The sequence below is a fragment of the Camelus bactrianus genome, chromosome 12, assembly GCF_048773025.1.
Source record: "Camelus bactrianus isolate YW-2024 breed Bactrian camel chromosome 12, ASM4877302v1, whole genome shotgun sequence".
Taxonomy (NCBI): domain Eukaryota; kingdom Metazoa; phylum Chordata; class Mammalia; order Artiodactyla; family Camelidae; genus Camelus; species Camelus bactrianus.
The window spans coordinates 20,082,274-20,099,088 of NC_133550.1; the positions used below are offsets into that span (position 1 = coordinate 20,082,274).

At 39.5% G+C, this 16,815-nt stretch overlaps 1 protein-coding gene across 4 annotated transcripts in view; it reads left to right on the top strand.

The window, feature by feature from the left end:
* NELL2 (neural EGFL like 2) overlaps positions 1-16,815 on the top strand; it is a 288,103-nt gene that overhangs the window by 35,835 nt on the left and 235,453 nt on the right. For all 4 annotated transcript variants that reach the window (XM_074374993.1, XM_010964165.3, XM_010964166.3 and 1 more), the window contains one exon: positions 14,284-14,434. In XM_074374993.1, the coding sequence (XP_074231094.1) occupies positions 14,284-14,434 (151 nt within the window). The remainder of the gene's footprint in view (positions 1-14,283; positions 14,435-16,815) is intronic.

Sequence of the window (16,815 nt, forward strand, 5' to 3'; positions counted from 1 at the left end):
CCAAATGTGGTATTAAGGTAGGAATACCCATTTCATCTTCCAAATGCTAGAAAGAAAACAATTTTGTGGAATTGGAATATGAACCAAAGAGGAAGAAATATATTCAGATAGGACATTCTGGGATGAAAGGAAGCAACTTGTTATAAGCTACACTCAGATGTTATGGTTTCAAAGGAATTTTAAACCCCAGCAATTTTCCTAGCCTGAGCTAATGAGATTGCTGGACCTATTACATAGGATGGGCCAGACCTCCCTGGTCCTCTCCATAAACCTGTGTAGCAGGGTCAGTTGGCATTTGCCCTTGAGACCATCAGGCATCACCTAGAGATGTGCAGTGAGCCCAGGGTTGTAAACCTTGCTTCAGTGGACAGTTCGGATGGGAGGGGAATGCTGTCTTTAGACAACCAAGGTCGGTATGTTGTTTTATCTTCCAAACCTGGAAAAGGAAAATTAATTCAGCTCTATTCAACAAGTATTTATGAACTCCATCTCTCTGTCTTGGCCTATAATTGCCAGTAGTTAGGAATAGAAGTAAAATGTACAATTCTTGCCCTCAAGGAGGTTAAAATCAGTCTTGCTGAGGATGTAAGACTAGCATATAAAGCAATTAGACAAGAAACAGAAAGATACAAGACAGCACAAGGTGCTACACTGAAAAATAATGGAAGTTTGTGGTAAACAGTCAGCGCTGTAGACCACTATGAGAGGAAAAGAATTGTCAGGAAGGTGGGGCGTGACATGTTGAATCCGGATTGCAGTGTAATTCCAGGATTATTTTAATGCCTGGGTTCTCCTCTGTTTTTGAGTGTAAAATACAGATGAGGAAATTGTCTGTGGAGCCCTGTGTAGACTTTTCACATGAATAGTTTTTTAAAATCAAATTTTACACAGCAAAAGAAAAAGAAAAGCAAGAACATTAGTTTGTTAAAGTGTTCTGAACGTTCTTTGTAGGTCAACTCAAAACTGTCCCCAGAACTGATGGGGGAGCTGAGACAAGATGAGTGCAATGTTTTCATTTGTTTTTTGGCCATTCAATTAGAAATGATTTTCTCTGACATTCTAGAAATTTGTAACATTTCTAAGAAACTACTCAACCTACACTGTAATCATCTGAGGGGAAAGTTTTGAGCCTGTTATTAACTGATTATTCATTTTTCTGGGAACATCCTCACCTCAGAGTGTTACAAAGGGATAAGTTCTTTTCATAAATCTAGAATCCCCCTTGCAGCCTTGCTAGCTCATTCCATGGGGAAAGAAGAGAGTCTTTGGTCTTAACATATAACAATATAAACACTGTCGTAAAATTTTTTTGTATGTATTCTAGTTTTGTTCATTGGAGTTTTCATCTATTCTACCTTTTAACTCATAAATATTAAGCTGGGTGGTAATGCAAAGGAATATTTGAAGGCAAAATAAATCTGTAACCCTTTACTGAGTTATCTGAGCAAAGAACAAGGTACTGTTATGAAAAGGCATAGAAGTAGGTGATGAAGTCATCAATGAACAAGACAATTGGCCACACTCACTGTTTTCTACATGGATTGTGCCAAGAAGGGGAATTACCAAGTTGATCCCTGTACTTGGAAAGCCCATCATAGAATGAGAGATGATAGGATATGCCCCTCAATGTACGTGTCAACAGCAGTGATAAAACAGGAACTATTTGCCTCTTTTCTGATTCTGTAGCATCTAGGCTTGTTCAAACTAAGCACATCATCACATTGTTTCGGTCTTCCTTTCTAGACATAAACATACCTAAAGTTATAAAATAATTACTCTTAATTTAGGGAAAATTGTTTGTTGCTACCAGGGGTCAGTAAACTATGGCCCTGCAGACCAGATTTGGGGCCTATTTTTGTATGACCCTTTGAGCTAAAAATGGTTTTTACATTTTTAAATGATTGTAAAGAAATAAACATAAATATAAAAGAGTATGCAACAGAGATGTATGTGGCCTGCAGAGCCTGAAATAAATACTGTCTGGCCATATACAGAACATTTTCCTGATACTTGTTATATTCATTTTATTTTTTAATTGAATTATAATTAATATTATATTTGAATTCTAGCAATATTATGTTTGTTTCAGGTGTATGGCATAGTGATTTGATATTTGTATACAGTATTAAATGATCACCACTGTATGACCAGTTGCCATCGGGCACCAAATGGAGTTGTTATATTATTGACTAGATTTCCCATGTGTACTTTGCATCCCTGTGACTTATTTATTTTATAGCTGGAAGTGTGTTCCTCTTAATCCGCTTCACCCATTTTGTCCATTGCCCTACACCCTGGCAACTGTCAGTTTATTCTCTGTATCTATGAGCCTGTTTTGTTAAGAACTCTTCACTTTGTTTTTCAGATTTCACATGTAAGTGAAATCATATGGTGTTTGTTTTTCTGTGTCTGACTTATTCCATTTAATATAATACTTTTCATGGCTATCCATATTGCTGCAGATGACAAGATTTCACTCTTTTTATGGCTCAGTAATATTCCACCGTGTGTATATGTGTGTGTGTGTGTGTACCACATCTTCTTTATCCATTTATCTGTCAGTGGACACTTAGGTTGCTTCCATATCTTGGCCATTGTAAATAGTGCTGCAATGAACATAGGGATACATATAGCTTTTTGAATTAGTGTTTTTGTTTTCTTTGGCTAAATACCCGGAAGTAGAATTGCTGGACTGTATGGTAGTTCTGTTTTGAATTTTGGGAGGAACCTCCATTCTGTTTTCCATAGTGGCTGCCCCAATTTATATTCCTGCTGACAGTGCATGAGGGCTCCCTTTTCTTCACATCCTTGCCAACAAGTTTCCCTTTTTTTTGATAATAGCCATTCTGACAGATGTGAGGTGGGACCATATCAAACTAAAAAGCTTTTGCACAGCAAAAGAAACCATCAACAAAATGAAAAGGCAACCTACTGAATGGGAAAATGTTTATTTGCAAACAATATATTCGATAAAGGGTTGATATCCAAAATAAAGAACTCATACAACTCAATGAATGTCAAAACACAAACAACACAATTAAAAATAGGCAGAGGACCTGAATAGACATTTTTTGAAAGAAGACATAGAAATGGCCAACAGGCACATGGAAAGGTGCTCAACATCACTAATCATCAGGGAAATGCAAATCAAAACCAAAAGGGGATACCACCTCACACCTACTGATCCTTGTTTTAAAGAATGACACCTCATGGACCATCTGCATGAGTCAGGGAACTTGGAGAGATGTATTACTTAAGGGATGGGATAAGCTCCTGTAACGAAGAGACCCAAGGTGCAGTATTTAATTAAGAAAGAAGTTTATTTCTCTCTCACTGAACAGTCTAGAGGCAAGCAAGTGGTTCCAAGGCTGATGGGTAGCTCGTCCACGTGGCATAGTCTAAGGCACCACGGCACCCTTGTCCTCACTGAAGAACTTGACTTACTGCCACAAAATCCTGAGTCCAGTCTGAGAGAAAGCAGAGTTGGAGAGCCATCAGTTTCCTTTTTATTTTTAATTTTTTAATTTTTTAAAATTTATTTTGTTTTTTAATTTTTCTTAAGAAATAGGAATTTTTTTATTGACATGTAGTTCATTTATTGGTTTCGTTTTTAATAATAAAAATTTGACTGCAGTACATGTTGCTTCTACTTACATCCTGTTAGCCAGAGCTTCAGTCACCTGGTCACTTTAGCTGGGATGAAGTTTCTAGCTGGACGGCCACGTGCCCAGATGAAAGCGGGGAGTTTATTACTAAAAGAGAAGGTAATTACTGCTGCTGGAGGACGACCAGCAGTCTCTGCCACAGTAGACAGTCGTATTGAATTACTCCTGATCTTCATTGCTCAGCACAGAGCTAGTGTTCAGTGTATATTTGTTGAATTAATCAAAGTGAGCAGGAAACTGGAGGCAATACCTTAGCCCAGGATTGGGCATTACCGGAGACATCCACGTCTTGAAATGGGAGGGACGTAAGCCTGGTAGGGTTAGATGTTAGGCTCCTGGGAGTGGAGTTTGTATAGCTTTTAGTAAGGTGAAGTCCAGAGATAAGCTTAGACAGTAAGTGAGTCTGCTGTGCTTTATCCAGGGGTGGTATCAGCACTTAAATAACGAATTTAATTTAGAAAAACTCAGAGGAGTAGGAAGGACTCCAAGAGAGTGGTAAGATGGGGTGGTGGGGGAGAGCATTGGCATGAGTGGGAATTGGGGGTGGTATCCAGCTTGCTAAATGGGCGAGTCCAGGAGCCCCACACAGTTCAAACTCAGGCAGGCGTCAGTTGATGGATCTAGCATTCTGACGCTTTTTAGCAGGATTCATCCATTCCTGACATCAGAGGTCCCACCAAGCAGATGGGTGTGCAGGGCACAGTTTCGAGTTCTAGGCTGGGGAACAGCTTTGTAGGCTGGGCCAACATAGCAGGGCTGGGAGATGATTCATTTTAGAGACAGAACAAATCCTCAGATTTATTTTTTCATTGTTGTTGACTCTTTGAGCAGGAAGACTCAGTTCTGGGCCTCACTTCTGATTTTCTGGCATCATTATCATAACTGGCTCCGAAACGGAGGGGAGACAGGGCTGGGGTCTGGGGAACAAGGGCAGGGGTTGATTTAGGCCTGATGTCTCAGACTCTGGATTGAGAAACTGATTTTACTGAGTCCCATGTCCTTTGGTTCTTTATAATGCTGCTTTCTTTCTTGCAGTGAAAATAATAATTGTTTTTAAAAAAAGCACAATTTTGATAGGGTGATAAATCACAATAACTGATACTTTGGTGTCTTGTTATTCTAAAATAATTTGATTATTGTAATTAAAGAAGGATAAAAGCAGAAGCAACTCCAAAAATTGATGTCTCAGGTCAAATTGGCCTCTTAGGTGGGAGATGAAATTGTGTACTTCAGCACTTCAGCTCTGCATAATGGATGGGGCACCAGTACTGTCTCTTTGGCTATTCAGCAAAGAGTCTGTTAGAATCTGCTTGTGCAATCTGAGGTTGCACAATTTATAACCTTCACATTTTATAGATGTAAAACTACCTTATAGATCCCTATTCCTATTCTTATCAATTAATAGGTACAATGAAATATTGAAGACATATAATAAAAGTCTCACCTTGATCCTGTATATTTTCTTCCTTCTTTTTACACTAATAAATCTACAAAGCCAAGCCAAACAGTGGCAAACATGTGGATAAAAAGATAACCAGCTTTTTGAATGTACATATATATTTTTCTCTCTTATCCATTTCAGGGACTGTATGAGTATTTGATCAGACCTCAAAGAAAATAAATGAATGACTTATGATTCACTTTTTACCTAAAAATTTAATTTATATATATTTCTTTTGAATTTCTAGTTACTCTCTTAATAGATGAACATTTTACAAAGAGTAATTATACGTTTAGTTAAGACATAGCTAGGTACTATATATAGAATAATTTACAAAAGAGAAAAATTACCTAATTGATTAATTTGTACACTTAACTATTAAGGTAAGTAATTTGTTAATTTAAGCAAAACCTCACCCATCATAACTGTATCAGTATAGGAAGGTACAGCTGAGCCTTTTCATCTACTGTTAAGGGTAAGACCAGTGAAAACTCAATTTTTTTTCCTTTCTTCTTTTTTTATTATAAAAGAAATTCAAACGATCCATTTATTCAGGTTTTCTATGGTTTTAGTCAAGGCAGAAGCGTGTTTTGTAAATTACGACAGTCCATGAATTTAATTTTCCTTATGTATTTAAGACATTGGCTCAGGATATTAGATAACGCATTGTATGCATTCAGTTTGGGTAGAGTCAGATGTAATTTTGAGCCGCTTTAAATAAAGGTCTAGCAAATGACTGATTCTTAAATCTGCGACATACGTTCAAATGATTTTGTTGAGGCTGCTCTCCATAGGTAAGGAGGCAGGAGCAGCAGGAATGCAGCCAATCTCTTAAAGCTGTGAATGACGTCGCCATTAGCATCATCATCATCGTCATTGTCATCAATCATCATATTCCCTTTTATTTGCTTAGTATTTCTGCCTACTTGATCTTATTCTCGAGCAGTATTGCAGTTGGGAAAAGAGATGATTAAAGAGGAATGCTGTTTCGGCTCGTTTACCTCCTTAATTTTGCTGGTAACAAAGCAGCTGGTAACTTCACTGGTGAGGTTCTGAGGGACTGCTAACCACTAGCCAAAAGCACTAATCGGATTGTAAACTCAGGTGCCAATTTTAATTTTAATCTGCAGTGCAGATTATAACAGTGAACGAAACCAGAATACTTAGACTGGTTGACCAGTACTGCTCTGTCTGAAGGAGAATGTACCTCGGAAGCCAATTATCCTCAGAAAGTCACTTGTTAGCCAGAGAGCAAAACAACAGAATGGAATAATCTTAATATCTTGTATTATGTCTGTTACGGATAAAAACACTTTAATTTTAAGCTTCACAGCATAGAGGTGTTTATTATTTGTAGCCCCCTACATCCTGACTACATTTTGTTATACTTTATTAATGAGAATTCCAACATTTTGAGTCGTAAATGACTTTTTTACTAAATCCAGGAGTAGAACTACTATTTGTTTTTGTTTCTTTGATTCATTCATGAATGCTTATGTCTCTGATCATATTCATGTATGTATGTGTATTTTTATGCGGTTAGGTATTCACAACATTAAGCCAACAAACATTTTTGTAAATAATACATGAAGCTACAAGTGTTTATTATGCATTGAGTCAAATTATAATTAATTGCAGATTTGAAAGACACTTTTGAAATTGTTTTGGGGTTTAACAAAGGGATATTTCCAAGTTGGTTTCCTAGGAGTATGACCTTGCACTCCCCGGACCTCGTAATGTAACGGGTATAATAGATGTCTAAACTGTGAGGATGTGGCGTCATTAGATGTGAATTTGTTGATGAAAAAGTTGCAGATTACTCATACATTTTGCCCAATAACTTTTTAAGGAGAATTACTTGAAAATTATCTTTTTATTTATTTATTTATTATTTATTTTTTAAACATTTTTTATTGAGTTATAATCATTTTACAATGTTGTGAGAATTATCTTTTTAAAAAGCTTTTGGTTTTAAAATTTACTGCGGTTTACATCTCAGTAGTTTTGAGTGTCAGCTGAGAGATTATATGATATGAATAGTTATGCAGATTTGAAAAATCCAAAAGGACCCAAAGATCAAGAAAAATGTATTTATTTGTCTTCAGAATATATTTTTTATGAAAGCTAACTTAAAATGAGGGTTTGTCTCCTCTCCAGAGTGTGCTCCTGTCGTGTTCCTGTCATAATAGGAGGCCTGGGTGGGGATTCTGGCTGTGACACTTGAACTTGGTAGGTTCACTCCTACATCCTCTCATATGTGCCTTTGGTCGGTCTGTTGGAGGAGGTCATAGAGAGGACGTGACCACCAGTTGACCCAGGAGCTGGACCCGGGTAATTGGAGGCTCCTGGCCCCTCCCATCCTTGAAATGTATGTTCCACCGTTCCCACAGTGGGAGCCCTTTCCAAAGACACAGCCTGAGAGAACAATGTGTTGTTCAGACCGTCTGGTTGGTATATGTGACTGAACCTAGTGAAGGAAGGCCTCTTTGTAAACTTTTAAAGTTCTGGTGGGCGGGTCTGGAGATCTACTCGACTTGTAGCCGCCCAAGATAAGCCCAGGATATAAATTCTCTTGCTTGCTAAACTGGCCACCTACCAACCTGGAGTGGTCTGCCTCTTTCTGCTGTCTCGCCTTGCGCGCGGTGTATGGGGCCAGTTTCAGATTGCACTCAGGAAGCTCCCGAAGTTTTGAACCAACAAGTTCCTGATAGAGTAAGTTGACAGAAATCAGCTTTGATTTTGAGCCACTTATGGGGATAATCTCCAGTGTCTTGGTTCCTCTGTGTCTCTTTCTCCTCATCTGTAATTTCTATTACTGTGGAGCTGATAGTCCCATTTATTTAAAGTTACTGTGAAGCTGAAATGAGATTGTTTATGTTGAAGGACTTGGCAAACTGTATACGTGGTGTTAATCCAATTTGAATGGCTTTTAAAATTGTCATTATTTTGCCTTTAAAGTTTGTGCTGTAAAGGCGTGGATATAGTGAAGGGAGGGTAAGAGCAGTGGACGCCAACTGTAATAGTGGTTCTAACTTCATATATTTCTAACCTGAATTTAGAAGACAACAACCTTTCATAGAGACTGGGGTGGGGAGGAAGGTAATCTGGTGAGTTTTGGAACATTCTAAGTCAGCCTGAGGTTAGACTGTTTTTATAATTGAATTTGCACATGGTATTTTTATTAGTCTGGTTATGTGGCGGGAAATCAATTTAGGTTTCTACACACCACCGGTGGGACAGAAACCTGTCAGGGGACAGAGGCACATTTGATTCATGGTGGCAGTTGCAGTGATGCAGTTTAAGTGCAAAAGAAGAAAAGATTTCTTACCGATTTCTTTGTTATTGGAAGATGGACAAATCCCTTTTACTAATGCACTAATTACCCAAATCCCTTTACTTTTACTACTAATGCACTAAAGATACTTAAAAAGCTCCACTCTGACTCTTTTTCAGTAAGCATCCATATTTGCTACCACGTATATACTGGCATTAAGCGATAGCCTAGTTTAGAACGGAACCAGTCTCTCTCTCCATCTCACCCTCACTCACTTTCCTTTCTCCCCTAAACTGTGTATGTGGGGAGTTCATGGCACAGTGTTTAAATCCCTAGAAATTGTTACTGCAGCCACATAGGAACTCATCACTCCATCCCGGTAGTCCCATGACTGAAAATGAGTATTTTGATGTAATTGCTCCTGAGCGGCTCCATTATTTATTAATCACTGCTTTAAAACACCACTTGTTTTCTTAGTGGGAATTTTAGGCTCTGCACACAATAAAAACGGAAAACACTGAAACAAAGTTTTGTTTTAAACTTGAGCAGTTCTCGAATTAAAAAGACAATACAGCATGCGCGTGCTGGTAAGTTTTCTGTAAGGCTTCGGAGTAACATTGAAAGACCCCTTTTCTCAGCCTGTTTTTCTCTGAAGAGGCAGTTCAGATGATCTTCCCAGCCCTTCTTTGACAAGAAAGTCAGTTGACTTGGATTTTTGTCCATAAAAGAATGATCATTCACAGTTCTCTAGAAACTAGAGCGTGGCAGGCAGGATTTGATCTTCAGAATAATTTGATTGCTAGAAACTTTTATGTCAGTTGTCATCAGTGGAAACTGATACTTTGTGGCTGAACCTGGGTTGCTTAGGATGAAAGTAAGCTCAGAAAGTTGCCACAAGGGTCTTATGGCTTCTGATTTTTTTAGTGGGTTCTACAGTCTCATTGCTTGTAAGATTAATAATAATGTATCCTACTCCTAAAAGCCACCACATGGTGTTGTTAATGCGGAGTGCAGCTCGTCATCTGCATAGCTGGCATTGGAGCCACATTATTCTGGGCTCAGAGTTGGTTCTCATAACCACCACACTTAATTTTTTTATGTGTTCCTAACAGCAGATCTTGCTCAAAAATTGCTCAATAAATAACTGAACTTAATTATAAATCTTGAAAATGGAAATGATAACAAAAATCAAGTAAAATTAAGTCTCACATGGTGATTTCTTTGACTTGATTTTCTGGTGAGGACTAGAGCTGTTTTCTAGTAATAATGCACAGAACCACAGAAGTCTCCCCCAACATTATATAATCCTTGAGATGAAAAGCAAAAGCAGGAATGCTAACTTTACAAACTGGGAAGCAGAAATGCAAATGGAGAAGGTGACCTTTCTTTAAAATCACTGCTAAGCGAGTCACTTAAGAAACTAAAAATATTATCTTATATAATCACTGTTTTTCTGGATTATTTTCTGTGTTGGTACTCTCGAATTTGCCTCTGTTTGTGAGTGGCAATTGAGCACAGATAAGGGTGCCACGTTCAGGAGGCAGTGCAATTTAGTGGAAGGAATGCTGAACCAGAAATTATCATCCGCATTACACATCTAGCATGCCGGGTGCCTTTGGGTGAATCACAGGATTGTTCTTTGACTTGCTTTTCACATTGAAAAAGGCAGTAGTAATCGTTGCCCTTGTCAAGCTTTGTGAGAATAAAATGGAATGTGGGTTCAAAGGGGAAAATATATTATTTACACATTTTTGAAGGACAAGTGTTTCATGGTACCAGATGTGCAGCGTTATGTATAGTACATGTATAGAGTTATATGTGTTTTCCCTGCTGTGCTGCAAATGTAGTGTCTTTATGGTCCATCCTTTTATCCTCCTCTCGCTCCTGTGATTCCATGATTTGCCCAAGCCCTCCTATGGCTTTAGGTGCCATATTCCGATGACCTCTGCATCCATATGGCCAACTGTGACCTCTCTCTTGAGGTCAGATTCTGTAGTCCTGCCTCCTACTGGACTTCCACACGCACGTCCTCAGAAATGACCTCAGAACGACCATTTCTAAACTGAAATCCCATCTGGGTACCACTGTGCTCCCACTGCCTTTCTTTCATTTTTTTCTCTCAAGCTAGAAACTTTGGATTCGGTTTTCTCCCTTTCTGTTGCCTTTTGCAGGTGTTTTATCAGTGACCAAATTCTGCTTTCTAAAAATCTTTTGAATTCTCCTCCTCATTTTTTCTGAGCTACTCCCAGAGTTCAGGCCTGCATCAAGTCCTTCCCAGACTCAGTCTTAATGAATTCTTGAAAAACATGTTTTTAAAGGGAACAATACATTAGGGTTGGTGGGAGATGGTGTTCTGTGGACAGAAAGCTGAAAATTATGGTGCAGTCATGACTTACACTTCCTGTAGGTGCTCTGTCTGTCACATTCGGGTAACTTATCTTCACCTGTGTCCTGGGCCCCTGGGCTGGGGATGCCAGATTCTTGCAAGCCTCAGTTTTTAAACCTCTGTGCAGTGAACTTGGTTAATTAGGGATGGAAAAAAAGAATATCTTTTTCCCCCATCTCTACAGCATTAGCTGAATGGGGCTTCTGTTGACCAGGGTTGTGCTGGAGGGTTCCTCCTTCCTGCAAGACACCTTAACCCCCATAGTGGGAGCAAAATAGGAAGGTAATGGTCTTGGGGGAGAGGTTAGACCGGACAAGAGATCGTGTCCTGAACTGTGTCCCTGCATGAGTGAATAGCTTCAGTCTAATCTGGATGGAGACCTTGTAGGACCCCACTTACCACCCTGGTGGGATGGAGGATGGTTCCATCCTGCGGGTCTCCTTAAGCATCTCAGTGCAGAGATCCAGATTCACTCGGTGCTTCATGAATCAAAGTGCCTGGCAGTCAGTGTGAGGAGCAGGAGCACTGTACCCCCATCACTGCTGAAAGCCCACAAGGTCAGTTTGATTTGGGGAAGGGCATTTAGGGATGTCAAAATGTGATGTTTAAAATGTGGCAAAAACCAAAAAATTCAGTGAATTCAATTCAACCTGAATTGCCAAAGTTTCTCAAGAGTTTTCTCTGTGTTCCACTCTTTTCTCTCTTCAAATAAACTCCGACATGGCTACCAGAGAAAGTTTTCCAAAATGCAGGCTGCCCAGTTTAAAAAATGGTTTCCCTTCAACTACACATACCTTCATCATGTTTTCAATCATGATGATTTACATTTTTACCAACGATACTCAAATGTAATCCATTTTTTTAGATCCTTCTTCTTTTCTTCGTAAGGTCAGTCTTCACATGTCATTTCATCTGAAAACAGAACAAAACAAAACAAACAAAACCCCACAAAAATAATAGTATCTCTCAACTCTTCCCACAAATCTGGCTCCAGAATCAATGGAGAATAATAGAGAGATTTAGTGACGGTGTCCTTTGCATACCAAATGACAAAGCTTCCTAAAAATCCTCTGTAAGCATCTCTTTTCTAAAGTTCTACCTTGTCAGGCAGTTGCCACCATTTCTAAATTCCTTTTCTTTCACTCTAAGGGCTTAAGCTCCCTGGGCCACACCTTCGCATCTCTCTGTGACTCTGATCATCACTTCTCTATTCAATGTGGTCCTTCCTCTATTTCTCTCATTTGCATCCCTGTCACCCAGCTCAGCCAAACAAAGGATGCTGTTCAAACTCCACCTGCCTGGAAAGGGGCAGGGGAGGGAGCATAATAAATATTTATAATTTAATTTTAATTTTCTTTTATCTATCAAATTAAAACAAAGTAATGAAGTTTGTGAATGAGTCACTTGTATATACATTGGAGTGGATGAAAAGTTAATACCAGATAAATTATTTGCACAGAATCACATTCTGTTTGCCTGCTTGAGGAAGCGGAAGGTTTTGGAGCCTGGAGGAATTGTCTGGCCTGTCTCCACAGTCTGTCTTCACTCTAATGGAGTCTGGGGAGAAACTGCTACATTTACTGTAGCAGAAATTGCAGATTATTGTGATGCTTCTGAGTTGTGTATGTTGAGTGCAGCTGAGGATGTTTCTTTTTGGAAATGAGAGAGTTTCTTTTTCTTTTAGCTTTGAACAGATGTCCCATGCCTGACTTCATTGCCCTGGACTGGGTGCCTGCTCCTGTATCAGTTACTGTGGATGGGAGTAGGTGATGCTCTGACTGGTCAGGGTCCTTCTCATATAGAGGAAGTTATGGATTAAGAATGGGGAGGGATCGTTTTTCCGTGGTAGATAAGAGTTATTGTTCCTTATTTTTTCAGAGAATAAACTGATAATGGTGACAGAAACAACTCGTCCATTACATTGACACACAAGGTCCTGCCTGCATTGTCCAGCTTTGCTACCCAGCCCCATCCTCCAGTGTCTGCTCTTTGCTGTTTCAGCCATGTCCTGCCCTTTCACACATCTGTGCTTTTTCGCAAGCTATTCCTAGGACTGGAAAGCTTTCCCTTCTCTTCTTTACCTGCTGGACTCCTGATCAAATGCATCTGTTTTATGAGATCCTTCCTTCCAGACAGTATTGGCTACTTTTCCCTCTGTAATCCAGCCACACTTTGTCCTACATGTATATCATTTCTTTCCCTGTATTGGGATTATTTGTCCCTTCCTCTATTTTATGGGTATCTTGAGGGCTTCTCCATGTCTGTGCATCCTCAGGGATAGACACAGACCAGGCAATTACATTTTATTCCATAAATTTATGGGACTGGAAATGCAGAGAACTTTGGATTCATCCTGTAATCTCTGTTTCATCACTTGTGGTTCTTGACCTGATTTCTGCTGCAATGTTCCCAAGGGAATGCTTGGAAATGTGTGGGAGAACTTTGAGTCATCACGATGACTTGGATCGGGTGCCACTGGCATTCACTGGGCAAGGACCAGGTGGGCTCAGTGTTCTGCAGTGCATGGGACAGTCTTCCACTGGAAGGATTGTTCCCTCCAAATGCCAGTATTTTCCACATTGAGAACTCTTTATCTGGCCTAGCTAGTCTAAAGCATGGAAAGGAAGGGGATGATTTGATAACAACAGAAACTGTTTTTCTGTCTCCCAGCAATCCTTTGCACACTCGATGAATTAGGAGAGCCTTAGGCTGTGTTAGCAGCTGGCCTGAATGATAGGTTTTTCCTGTCCACTAAATCCAGTTCTATCCTTTGCTATCTCTTCCGCATCCTCTGGGTCCAGAGGTTGAAATGCAAGACTAAACCAGAAGAAAGTGCGGCGCAAAACCTTCTGTTCTCCCAGTTCAATCTCTTGTCTGAGCTTTCTCTAAGCCTGGGGAGAGGGACGTGGGAATTAAATTCTATGTATTTCTTTCCAAAATAGGGTAAGATAATTTGATCTTAATTTTTCATCCATTGCACAGAAGGCTGAGAGTGACTAATTTCAATGATCTTTTAAAAAACCTATTTATAGCAAGCCTTCTGGCTACAGATATCAGTGTGGAAGGTGGCACATAGATTTACATCCAGTTTTCTGTCAGGAGGTGTCAGGAAAGCTAAGCCGCACTATTGTGGTCTTTTAGGAACTATTCTCCAAAGGACCTTCTTTTGTTCCTTGTTGGCACCGTGTCACTGACCGTGAGGCTGTGGTGTCTAGGATATAGGAAGCATGTAAGGAGAAAACTTGGACGCTCACTTCTTCAAACAGGGTTCTTTGATTCTTTGCCTCAAAGGCATTTTTGAAAATAAGAGCCTTGAAACACAGGCTCAGTAATTCATGTGCTTTACTGTCCTGTATTATATGTAACAAAAAGTCTTTTTGAAAGATTTTTACCAGGGGAGTCTGGAACTTGGTATTTTTCAGCAATTACTCGATAATGTTTTCTGAAAGCTGTTGCATGGAGAAGATACTTTATAAAGCCAAATTCTAGTCTATTTACTGTATGCTTCTTTTTTCAGATACTCCCAGAAGTATAAAAGCATCCACTGCTACAGCCGAACGGTTTTTTCAGAAGCTGAGAAATAAACATGAATTTACTATTTTGGTGACCCTGAAACAGACCCACTTAAATTCCGGAGTGATTCTCTCCATTCACCACTTGGATCACAGGTACGTGTGGCTGCTGGAGTTCCCTGTGTTTTTATCATATATGGTTAAATCAACACATTAAAGAGGAGTAAACAAAAGCAAGCTATGCATGATTGGTTTAAAACAGCAAGAAGAATTTTGCTACATTATGCAAAACCACAGACACAAGTAATTGAGATCAGCCTAAAAGCAGAAGGAGCTTTTGATGTTGCTAAGAGCACACAGAAGTCACCATTCCTAAAACACATTTATTAATGACTAAATTCCTCCCGAGATGTCTTCCTCAGTGTTAAAGTCAAACATACTTCTTCTTAATTGGTGAACAGTTAGCCACAAAAATATCATATTCTCTCTTTCTTTAGGATACTGCCTGAGCTTAAAGTTTAAAGTCTTAGCATTTTAATCACGGACAGAGATTCTTTTTCAGTGCACTTCTTAGACCAGCAGTTACAGCTGGATTCTTGGATGCGTGTTGAATCAGAATGCTGTCTAACATTTCCTAGCTCCTTGCACATGCAGAAGCATGATTAGGCTAGCTGGTGGGAGTAGTGAGGAGGAAGGAGGAGAGAAAAAATTCTTGCATGCCACTTAGCAAATATATAAATTGCTACCAAATAATATCAAACAGCTTAAAGTGATTCCTTCCTGAAAGACTAGCCACTACTCTGACCATGAAAGTTCCTTCATGTTCATATTTTAAATATCCACTTCATGACCGTCTGTGGACCTTGGGCAAATCACATAACCTCTCTGTGCCTCAATTTCCTTACTTGTAATATGAGGATAGTAATAGTACCTCCCACATAGGTTGTTGTGAAGATCAAGGAGTTTATACATGTATAAATATAGTGCTTTACATATATAGCGGATTTAATGGTCCTGCTCAGGTGAGGGCAGAGATCTCTTATCAGAGACAGGGCTGCCTGGGACTTGGCAGATCTTCGCTAAACACTAAAGGGCAAACAGAAGCAAATATAAGTGGAGAACAAAATATAGCAAATTGACACGGAGAGCGGGGTTCCTGATCACATGCTACCTGGGTTACTCTCAGGGATTTAAGACCCCATCTAATTCCATCTTTAGCCCCAGTGGATTGGCATAACTTCTCAAGCCCCTCACTGGGGTTTCTTTCCTCCCAGGTTTTGGCCTGTGTTTGAGAGGGGGGTTCCATCCTACACTCATCCAGTTACTGGCTTAGGATCCTCAAGACAGAGCAAGAAAAGGGAGAGGTCCATCTCCAAGGGTTCGCTAGGGCTTTTCCCCGTGCTTGTTTCTGGTCCTCGTCTTCAGGTGACGGAAATCGGTTGAGCTCCTTGCTGACAGCACTGTGACCCCGCCCTTCTTAATTGGTCTTCAGGCAACATGATTCCCACACAGTAAAGGAATATCGTTCCTTTACAGAGCAGCCTGATTTATTGCTGATTATTTCCGCTCACTAGGAAATTTCCCCTGTATTTTGGGCACTCCATTCTTCTGCCCTGTGACTTTCCCCACTACTCATTTGTAGGGACATGGAACTCACCCAACCTTCTCCCAGATGGCATCTCTCACGTACTTGATGTCTCCTGCAGCCTCCTGTCTGTCTTGGTCCTCTTGCCTCTGGGCTGACCAGAGCTGCGTGCTCCATCTGCTCTTCTTGAGACTTGATCAGCAGCATGTCACTAGGTCTGCTGCCCTCATCTGTGTGCATCCCAGATGGTCAATGTTTTTGTTGGTCCCTAGAGTTGAATCTATTAATTCTACAAATGCTTGACCGACATGGACTTCTAGTAATCTATGCACTTTCCATCTGATACTTATTAAAATAGTTTGAAAAAAAATTTAGCACCTAGCTCATAGTAAGGATGTGGACCACTGAAATCCCCGACCTTTACAGGTAAATAGATCCTTGAAGGGAGATTTGCTGTCAGACCCTTTCTTACTGTTTTCATAAAATAGATTTGTTAAAGTGATATGTAAGGCTTTATACTGACTTATTTCAATTAAAAAGAATATTTATTTTTTCAGATTAATATAGCAATATATTTCTATTGTAGAAAATGTGGAAAACTAAGGGTCATAAAGAAATAGGAACACTCATACAAATCATGTCACCAAAAGAAGACTAACGGTGAAATTCTGTCATATTTTAATCCAGGTTTTTTAATTTGTGTGTGTAGATATGCCATATTTTGTTTGATCACCTTTTTGCTTTTGGATATTTAACTCATTTCCTTTTTAAACTTTAATAACAAACATCATGATGAGTGTATTTATACATAGATCTCTGAGCTCAGCTCCCATGCTTTCTAGTTACTCTTGTTGAATTTAATATTCATTCTGCAATTTCTTGTTTTACTTATTCATTCTTCCTTTGTATCACCTACAAGTTTGATGACGTTTGCCTAAATGAAAACCATATT